Raw genomic sequence first — 10557 nt, 5'->3', positions numbered from 1 at the left:
GTATCGACAACGTTCGATCGGGCGCAGCGAACACACTGGCTCGGGTGCTTGCTCGTGGGGTCGGGATACGATCGGTACCGAGAGGACTCGATCGGGTTCGCGAACACACGAACTCGTAGGCCGGTCGTTGGATCCTGAGAGGACGGCGAAGTCGGTATCAAGAGCGCTTGATGGAGATAGCGAACACACAATCTCCAGGTGCCGATTTCGTCGATGTGGTTTCGGAAGATGACGGGCAGGTAGAAACGATACGGTCGGATACCTTGCTCTCCGCTCTGAAGCATCGAGTTCGGTCGGCGGTCCGGATCGGTCTCTCCGCTTATTTCTCGGCCACGGTTTATATACCGTCTCGTTACATTTGATGTTGTTTGTTGACGTTACGTGTCTTTAGGCGTGGCGCATGTTTATGTTTGTGTTATTTGTTTGGCGCTTAGCGCCGTTTACAGCCAACGGATGTTGTGTTGACTGTTCTTAGGGACGATGCGTGTAAGGCATCGTCACACGTCCTAAAGGAGAACGCAACTATATCGATTGTTTATGATAAGTCTTGCTGTATACGAAGGTTGATAAGCCGGTCATTGACTGGGAGAATCACTTTATACGGTGCAGTAACATACGGTGAGCGGCCTGATTTTGAGTCAGAGACCCGGAGATCCGCGGAACCATAGAAGAAGAAGGACATATTAAGTGGCGGCGGGACGCCGTGCGTCCGAGATCTGCGTATCTTTTCATTTCAGAGAGAGAAAAATATCGAGAGCGCAGTTTTGTTAAGCCGGGACTCGAACCCGGGTCTTTCGCTTGTCGAGCGATTGCTCTTAATCACTGAGCTACCTAGAGCTACTGACGCTCCACGCTCACGATACTCTCCTTTCCCTAGATAATGCTCAGAGATGTTCGGAAGCGACATCTCCGGCGCGATCCCGAGCGCACAGCGACTACAGAGAGAAATAATATTACTATATCAAATGGTACAACTGTCAGTTTCTCAAAGTCATAGGTTGCTATCCTTTAAGACTGCTGTCCATATATGCCCGTCCCCACTGTTGCCCCTCTTCATCCGGTGCAAATAAGCCCCGAGGTCGACACCACTTTTTTGGCAGCGCCCAGGTACTTGGACGCAATGCGTCATGGGGGATCCATCATAAAAGAAGGAGAATTTGTCGTGGAGTGTAGTATCGCTGTCTAGCTGGATGGTCGAGATCGATTTCAGACTGATAGGAAGGCGACGAATTGCATCGAAAGATTTCTACAATATTTAGAAGAAGAATATTGTAGAATTACAAAGAATATTGTAGAATTACAAAGAATATTGTAGAATTACAAAGAATATTGTAGAATTACAAAGAATATTGTAGAATTACAAAGAATATTGTAGAATTACAAAGAATATTGTAGAATTACAAAGAATATTGTAGAATTACAAAGAATATTGTAGAATTACAAAGAATATTGTAGAATTACAAAGAATATTGTAGAATTACAAAGAATATTGTAGAATTACAAAGAATATTGTAGAATTACAAAGAATATTGTAGAATTACAAAGAATATTGTAGAATTACAAAGAATATTGTAGAATTACAAAGAATATTGTAGAATTACAAAGAATATTGTAGAATTACAAAGAATATTGTAGAATTACAAAGAATATTGTAGAATTACAAAGAATATTGTAGAATTACAAAGAATATTGTAGAATTACAAAGAATATTGTAGAATTACAAAGAATATTGTAGAATTACAAAGAATATTGTAGAATTACAAAGAATATTGTAGAATTACAAAGAATATTGTAGAATTACAAAGAATATTGTAGAATTACAAAGAATATTGTAGAATTACAAAGAATATTGTAGAATTACAAAGAATATTGTAGAATTACAAAGAATATTGCATATTGCTTCGAAGAAACACGGGTTGAAACTTTTATACGGAGCGACTAGATCTGGAAATTAGGAAGTTGGAGATAACTATTACCGGATTAGTCGGAGATAACGTGCTTGAAATGAGAATAGCTTGGATTGGAGAAAATTATGGAAAAATTCGAGAATCTTTGATTAGGCTGTATGATAGGAGATGCAATTCGGTGATTTATGATTATGTGCAGTGTGATTAACGTGTTTCATAATTGTACAGGTGTTTCGTAAAATAGTATGACTCGAAGTTTAAGTACTTCATTATTTTGAGATTATGACGGATGAGTAATTAATTTTACGCAATATATTCCGAATGAAGGTACGTGTGGTCTATGGGACGTAATATAGCACTTATAAAGTGTTTATAAGCAATATTTACACGATATTTAAAAGCTATTAGGATTAAGGGGTAAGGCCACTGTAGAATTTTCAAAAAAACGTTTTTTTTTTTTGCTTAAATGATGCTTTAAGGTCTTAGAAATAAGGTACAAAAGGTCTATAACGAAGAAAAATTCCTAAGTGTCATTTTTGGAAGTTTAAAGCATCGTACCTTTCGATAAGATGTGAAGCGTTTGCGAAGGGATCCTTCTGAGAATAATAAAGGGATTAGTTACGCACAGTTAAGCTTGGATAAGGTTTTCTTAGGTTCCTAGTGAACGTATAGATGGTATTAGTAGTATAAAAGAGCAAATGTGTTAGTATAGGATCTGTATAGCCGTTGAAACGATACAGTTCACACGACACTTTCGTCTCTCTTATATTTTCGGATACAAAATTTGTATATCGATCATACGCTTTAAAAAATTAGTGATTATTTGTACAATGAATGGAACAGTACCGCAGAGTCGTAAAAGTACGAAAAGTACTAGTAGATATGAGAAAAAGTCGAAGATATCAGGCAGAAGACAGTTGAATCGATTTGAAATGGAGGCTGCGCCGAAGAGCGTCAGTAATTCTATTAAGAAACTAAGGAAATCTAAAGAATCATATGATGAAATCAAAGTGAATGAAATTTTTGGCTACCGTTTACTAAATTTTATTGCGGTTTTTACTGCCATTTTGGAATCTATTGTGTAAAACGTGCCATTCTAAAGTGACATTCAGTGAAAGTAGCAAACGAGGCTTGGGATTCAAAATCGTTCTTTCTTGTGAGAACTGCGGCGACATTTTCATTCCGAATTGTCCTTTTATTGATAATGTATATGAAATAAATTGTAGAATGATTTTTGCTATGCGATTATTGGGTGTTGGTCTTTATGGAATAGAAAAGTTTTGCACCTTCATGGATATTTCTCGATCGATTTTTCATTAATTTTACGATAGACTCACGTACACAATTTCACGCGCAACTGAAACAGTTGCTAAAAAAAAGTATGCTAATGGCAACTTAAGAAGAAAAGGCTTTGTCTATAGAAAAAGGTCAAACAGATGGTTTAACAGTGTCAGGCGATGGATCGTGGAGAAAACGTGGCTTTTCATCACTGTTCGGATTGGTAACATTAATTGGATGGTTCTCTGGAAAAGTAATTGACATTGTTGTGAAGTCTAAGTATTGCAAAGCTTGTGAGTTTTGGGAGAAAAAAGTTGACACTGAAGAATACGAAGAGTGGAAAACATCACGCGCTAACGAATGTCAAGCAAATCATGAAAGATTGGCCAGCAAAATGGAAGTAGACGCAGTCATTGAAATGTTCCAACGCTCAGAACAATTGCATCAGATGAAATACGTAAATTACATTGGAGATGGAGATTCCAAAACTTTTAAGGGTCTTTTGGAATCACAACAAGCAGAAAATTTATCAGTGAAGAAAAAGGAATGTATTGATCACATCCAAAAACGAATGGATATCCGCCTTCGTAACTTGAAAAAAGCCATGAAAGGACTTGGAGGAAAAGGCAAATTGACTGCTAAACTTATAGATGAATTGTCTGTTTTTTTTTTCGGATTAGCTATCCGTCGTAATCATGATTCAATTAAAAATATGAGGCGAGAGATCTGGGCGACCTTTATCATAAGTTATCCATAGACGAAAAGCCACAGCACGATAAATGCCCGCCCGGTAAAGATTCGTGGTGCAAGTGGCAGCAGGCGAAAGCCACTAATAAATTAGCTGAATTTAAGCATAAGACTTCCTCAAATGGTTTTTGATGCTATTAAGCCAATCTATGAAGAATTAAGCAGTGACGATCTTCTTAAACGTTGTTTAGGTGGCTACACCCAAAACAGTAATGAAAATTACAACGCTTTGATTTGGTCAATGGCTCCAAAATCAGTTTTCAGCGGCAAAGTTATTATTGATACAGCAAGTAATATTGCTGTTTGCACATACAATGAAGGATATTCAAATCTTATGAAGATTATGAAAGAATTAAGCATGACAATTGGATCGAACTGCTACAATTTCTGCCTCGAGACTGACGCGTGGCGCATCAAGTATTCGGAGCGCTCGCTGACAGATGCTGCAAAAGAGGCTCGATCATCACTAAAATCAGCCAAGAAGGATCAGAAGGAGGAGAACATCAATGAGAAAGGCCAATTCTATGGTGCAGGTATCGCAGATTAAAGGTAAATGTAAACTTTCTATTGCTGATTATTACATAAAACTTTAAACGCGTTTTTCTCGAAATCACTTTTTTCAAGCTGGCCGGACTCATAACTCCCACAAATCTTAACCGATTTACTTGAAATTTTGACCGTAGCTTCTAAAATACATTTGTCAGCGAACTACGTACGGATTTTACGTTTCGTTGTAAACTTTTTTTTTATAAACAATTTTCTGCAAAGTTTTTCGTCAAAAAATGAAATTTTTTTTCAAATTTGTGTCATTTAAAAAAAAATTATTTTCTAATTTCCGTACGGAGTTCGCTAGCTAATGACATAAAGAATTTAAAAAAAATTGGTTCTAGAGCAAAAATTGGAGCAGATTTTGGTCCGGCCATGAGGCACTTTCCGAAACGAGTGGTCATCGTTGCCGAGCTCTGTCACCGCTATTTTGTAATAAAAAAATGCAAAAAAATTTTTTATATATTTCAAAGTATGTAGGATAAAGTACTTCAAAAGGATTTTTCTTTACTGTTTTTGTTTTCCCATAAAAAATTATTAAAAATAGGCTTTTTTGGGGGTTCTACAGTGGCCTTACCTCTTAAAGGAAAATACAAAGAAAATTTCTAGTGAACTGAATTTTATTTTATCAATTACAGTAGTAGGGGAGCTGCCTCTCCTAAAAGGGAGTTTTATCAAAATGTCTTCCTGTTTTTATATGTATGTAAAAGTAAAGATAAAATTAATGAAACAAAATTTACTTACATATAACTCACGTGCGCCTGTGTATGTGACATGTATATTTTCTTAATAACTTTTAAATAACGTAAATAACGTAAATAACTTTTAAATATCCTGAAATAGAGGTGTGATAAAATGTTTATTATAACCTGAATTCATTCTTGAAATAAAAAATATCGGAATAACATTTCAGTAAACACTAATTAAAAATAAAATCACATCAATATTATAATTTCCTACTCACATACAACTATATATAACTGTTACATAACATACGCATTACCCATACAGCACAAGAACGTTAAATCCATATCTTATAAATGTTAAGTTTCAATATTGAGATGTATCAAAATTGCAAAATATAAATTCAATGTTGAAGAAACGTTGTAGAAACGTCTAATGTCCGCTGAATTGCGCTGAATACCTTGTAGATGTCTATAAGACGTTGTAAGACAGTCGTGATAATGACGTGAATTTTACGTTATCTGTTATGTCATTTATCCTTCAAGTTAACCAAATAATAACGTCTTTTTGACAGACCTAAATCACAGAACAGAAACGTCATATATATTACGTCTTAACGATGACATCTTTTTTTACATAAAATGACGTAACAATGACGTGTGATACTGGTTTAAAAAAATATTTCTTGCAAAAACGATTGTAATTAGTCAGCTTATATTGATTTTAAATGAAGTTTAGCTTTTTTATTTGATTTCTCACTATTTCCGCATCTAAAAATTTACTCAGTACTGGTCGGACGCGAACTCAAGACCTCATACACCCTCCAGGTTCCTAGTCTACTACTTTGTCTACTGCGCTATTTTTTTCATCTGGTACTAAGTATTTTTATTATCCCCATATGCAGCCGAAGCACTAATTATAATTTTCTTATAATATTTAGTACATTTATTCTTATAATACTTAGTACAGTGTTGTAACGCTGTTGCGTTCGGTATGCGATATGCGGTGCGAGTCAGTTCGATTCAGGTTCGTGGCAGATGTAATAAATTTTGAAGCAGTGGTATAGATGCTAAGAAATAAGATCTATTCTACCTTCTGTATAAAAAGTACCGGGAATCGTTAAAAAAAACACAGAATATTTTATTTATTCATCAAAATTTATTTTGTCGCCTTCAAAGTAATCCCCATCGTTTGCAATGCACATGTGAAAACGGCGAAACCAATTTTCCATGCATTTCTGGTAGGCCGATTCTGGTATGGCCTTCAGGACCCGCTGCGAATTCCTTTTGATGTCATCAATCGATGAAAAACGAGTACCACGGAGTGGCAATTTCAGTTTCGGGAAAAGAAAGAAGTCGCACGGTGCCAAATCAGGCGAATACGGTGGATGGTCGACAGAATTGACCGAGTTTTTGGCCTTGTAATCGGCCACAATCGTGGCTCTGTGCGCTGGCGCATTGTCATCGTGTAAAATCCACGAATTGTCTCGCCACAATTCGGGCCTTTTTCGCCGGATATCAGTGCGTCGGCACACGAAATTTCGTTTGCAACACAAAATTTGAGGCACACTCTTTGTTCGACTATTTTTTCCATGGTAAAATTCGCAGAGCAACACTGAGGTAGACTTGTTTGGACAGCTGCCATAAACAAACTAGTTGACTGATCGAGCTCAAGCTCCGGTTGGTAATGAAGGAAGGTAGTGCCAATCTAAAAAAAAAAACTTTTTACCGCTACCTCTTCCGCGGTTCATTTAAATGACAATTTCCCGGTACTTTTTATACAGAAGGTATATGAAAGGCTATGTAGACAATTATTTATAAGTCTCTTCGACGCCGTTGTTGTGTGGTGAAGTTTTTGCTCGTCGTACGAGTCGGTTTGTATTCGCAGATGACAGTTGGCAATAGCGTGGGTCCGGGAATGGCCCGCGGAACGCGGTCGGTGTTGTGTTGCGTCGTATGCCCCGCGCGTTCGGCGAGATATTTATATTTGGTAAATCTCGCTTAAGCAAGAGATTAAGGGAATGCTGGACATGAAAAAAAAACATTTACTTTTTTTGCAAAGTTTACGTCTAGTTGCTTGCACGGAATTACAAGCGCTTTTACACAACAAAAGTACATGCAAAAATAAATTAGAGCATTGCTCAATATGTGACGAAAAAAATTTATATAAATTTAAATTTTGAGCTGTCAATGCAATAATTGCTTAATATAAACATTCTGCAAGTTGTATATACTGAAACTGTGAATGCTCCAATCAGGAAAAGTTCAAAAATCACTACTACACTTTCAAAATTTAGTTTTGATGCCAAAAAAGATACAAAAAATTTGCAGAAAAGTTTATGAGAACCTGCGGTTAGGTATTCCGACAATTATGATAAAGTAGAACAAAAAATTAATTCACAGATATTTTTCAAGATGGCACCGTAATCTTATCGCACATTTCACAACGCCGGAATATTCATTTTATATATATATATATATATATATATGTGTGTGTGTGTGTGTGTGTGTGTGTGCGCGCGCGTGCGTGCGTGCGTGCGTGCGTGCGTGCGTACGTGCGTGCGTACGTACGTACATGCGTGTGTGTGTGTGTGTATGAGTGTATGTATATATACATATATACATATATGTATGTATGTAGGTGTGTATATATATATATATATATATATATATATATATATATATAAACATATATAATATATAATATGTAATCAAAATTCCAGGCAAAATAATAATATTTCTGCAAAGATCGTCCTATTGATTGAACTCAATTAAAAACAATTTTACATAGTGAAAATACGTGCGAAAATGAAGCATCCATCAATATAAGACGAAAACGATATCGCACAGTTATTATCACGACATCGAAATTTTCTGCAAAGTTTACTTCTTTTTACCTGCGTCGAATTAAAAATCCTTTTGCATGGGGAAAGTACGTGCAAAAATGATGCGGAGCATCCCAAAATATGAGACGAAAACAATAATAAACAGTTACTATCACGGAATCGAATCTTTCTGCAAAGTTTACTTCTTTCTACCTGCGTCGAATTAAAAACCCTTTTGCATGATGAAAATACGTGCGAAATGAAGCGGAGCATTCATCAATATGAGACGAAAACGATAATGCACAATTACTATCACGAAATCGAATCTTTCTGCAAAGTTTACTTCTTTTTGCCTGCGTTGAATTAAAAACTTTTTTGCATGGTGCGAAATACGTGCGAAAATGGAGCGGAGCATCTATAATATGAGATGGAAACGATAAGAAAAAATCTATTTTTTCATACATATTTATGATATATCTCTAAATAATAATAAGTCTATAATATATCTATATACTGCACGGAGACGATCGTCAAAATGTTACATTTGATAAGCGCCAATATGTTCGCGCTACCATTGCGCCAAATTATGATTTCATATATCGTCCCTTCACAAATGTTATACAAGTGTGTGTGCTACGTTGTCATTTCAATTTTCTTAACATAGACGTTACGTAAGTGTGAATGCCACGTTGCGCTTATTAAATGTTCTCAATTCCGTATACAGATATATTATATAGACATATCATCACCTAGAGATATATCATAAACAAGTATGAAAGAATAGATTTTTTCTTATCGTTTCCATCTCATATTGATGGATGCTCCGCTTCATTTTCACACGTATTTTCACCATTCAAAAAGTTTTTAATTTGACGCAGGTAGAAAGAAGTAAACTTTGCAGAAAAATTCGATTTCGTGATAGTAACAGTGTATTATCGTTTTCGTCTCATATTGATGAATGTTCTGCTTCATTTTCGCACGTACTTTCACCGTGCAAAAGGGTTTTTAATTCGACGCAGGTAGAAATAAATAAACTTTGCAGAAAGATTCGATATCGTGTTAGTAAGTGATCATTATCATTTTCCCCCCATATTGAGGGATGCTCCGCTTCATTTTCGCACGTACTTTCTCCATGCAAAAGGGTTTTTAATTCGACGCAGGTAGAAAGAAATAAACTTTGCAGAAAGATTCGATTTCGTGATAGTAACTGCTCATTATTGTTTTCGTCTCATATTTTGGGATGCTCCGCATCATTTTTGCACGTACTTTCATTATTCAAAAGGATTTTTAATTTGACGCAGGTAGAAAGAAATAAACTTTGCAGAAAGATTTGATTTCGTGATAGTAACTGTGCATTTTATCGTTTTTGTTTCATATTGATGGATGCTTCGCTTCATTTTCGCACGTATTTTCACCATGCAAAAGGATTTTTAATTCGACGATAGAAAGAAGTAAACTTTGCAGAAAGATTCAATTTCGTAATTGTAATAGTGCATTATCGTTTTCGTCTCATATTTTTGGATGTGCTGCTTCATTTTTGCACGTAATTTTACAATGCAAAATGGTTTTTACTTTGACCCAATTAGCATGAAACTATAGTTTCGCAAAAGTATTTGGTATCAACAACAACGTAACGTCAACAATATTTCCCAAAAAATTTTAATTTGTCTTGACTTGACCAAATTAAAAATACTTTTGTATAGTAAAGATACATGCATAAATGAAATAGGGCATTCCTCTTTCAAGGATGAAAACGATGTGGAACTACTGCTATCGTGACACTGATTTCATTTTTCAATAATTATAGTTTACTAACTGCTTCAATTTATATGGTAAAATTACATGTGAAAATAAAGTGTAACATTGGTCAGTGCGAAATAAAAAAATATCTCAAATTACCGTTGCTAATTATATTGAAATCTCAAATAATAGGTAATAATAGGTATTCTTCAAAATATTATTCGCAAACTACGCTTGCGTCTACAACACTCTTTTCTAAAAACTTTTTCTTTGATGCACCCAATACACAAGCGGTTTAAAGAATTCATCAGAAAAGCAACAAAAGCCTGTTTTGGAGAGAATTTATTTTTTATATAAAAAATTTTTTATATAATATAATAAATATATAAAAATTTTTTGTGCTTTTTTTAAGCCAATTAATTTGTCTCATTATTTTGTGCAAAAAAGCACATTAAGGGGAGATATACACCTAGGAGCCGGAAAAAAAGGTCATCTTTGTGAATTTTTTTAAGGAAAACTATTTGAAATTTCGGATTGGGGGTTTTTCTATCTAAAAGTATACACATTCAGGAATATGTCCAATTTTTTTTATTAAAAAAAATCAAAAATTGACGAGGTTGTGGTATAATCTTTGGAGCGCCGTAAAAAAATCCGGGTAAACGGTACCCACTGGCGTTTCTTCAAAAATCATCTGAAACAAAAAAACCAAAAAGATTATTAAATTAGATACTATAATCTAGTACTTGTCATAGCCGATTTTGAAAATATCGATTTATGACAAAATGGCGGACGTTTGAACATAACATAGCGATTTTTCGACCAAAAATTAGT

General features: G+C 35.2%; 1 protein-coding gene across 1 annotated transcript; it reads left to right on the top strand.

Moving 5' to 3' along the window:
• Positions 1-4053: 4053 nt before the first annotated feature.
• On the top strand, positions 4054-4482 carry LOC116852215. Its single transcript, XM_032832327.1, has one exon. It carries the CDS (start codon positions 4054-4056, stop codon positions 4477-4479), a length of 426 nt encoding a protein of 141 aa, XP_032688218.1. The 3' UTR covers positions 4480-4482.
• The last annotated feature ends 6075 nt before the right edge of the window (positions 4483-10557 follow it).

Source organism: Odontomachus brunneus, unplaced genomic scaffold (assembly GCF_010583005.1).
Source record: "Odontomachus brunneus isolate Ranch 3 - 2012 unplaced genomic scaffold, Obru_v1 Obru_scaffold_206, whole genome shotgun sequence".
In the NCBI taxonomy this organism is placed as follows: Eukaryota; Metazoa; Arthropoda; class Insecta; order Hymenoptera; family Formicidae; genus Odontomachus; species Odontomachus brunneus.
The sequence above is the reverse complement of the archived record's forward strand: the minus strand, read 5'-3'. Positions and strand labels throughout refer to the sequence as shown.

Excerpts from the sequence above, each read along its gene's own strand:
- LOC116852215 (XM_032832327.1), top strand. The coding sequence starts at position 4,054 with ATGGTTTTTGATGCTATTAAGCCAATCTATGAAGAATTAAGCAGTGAC.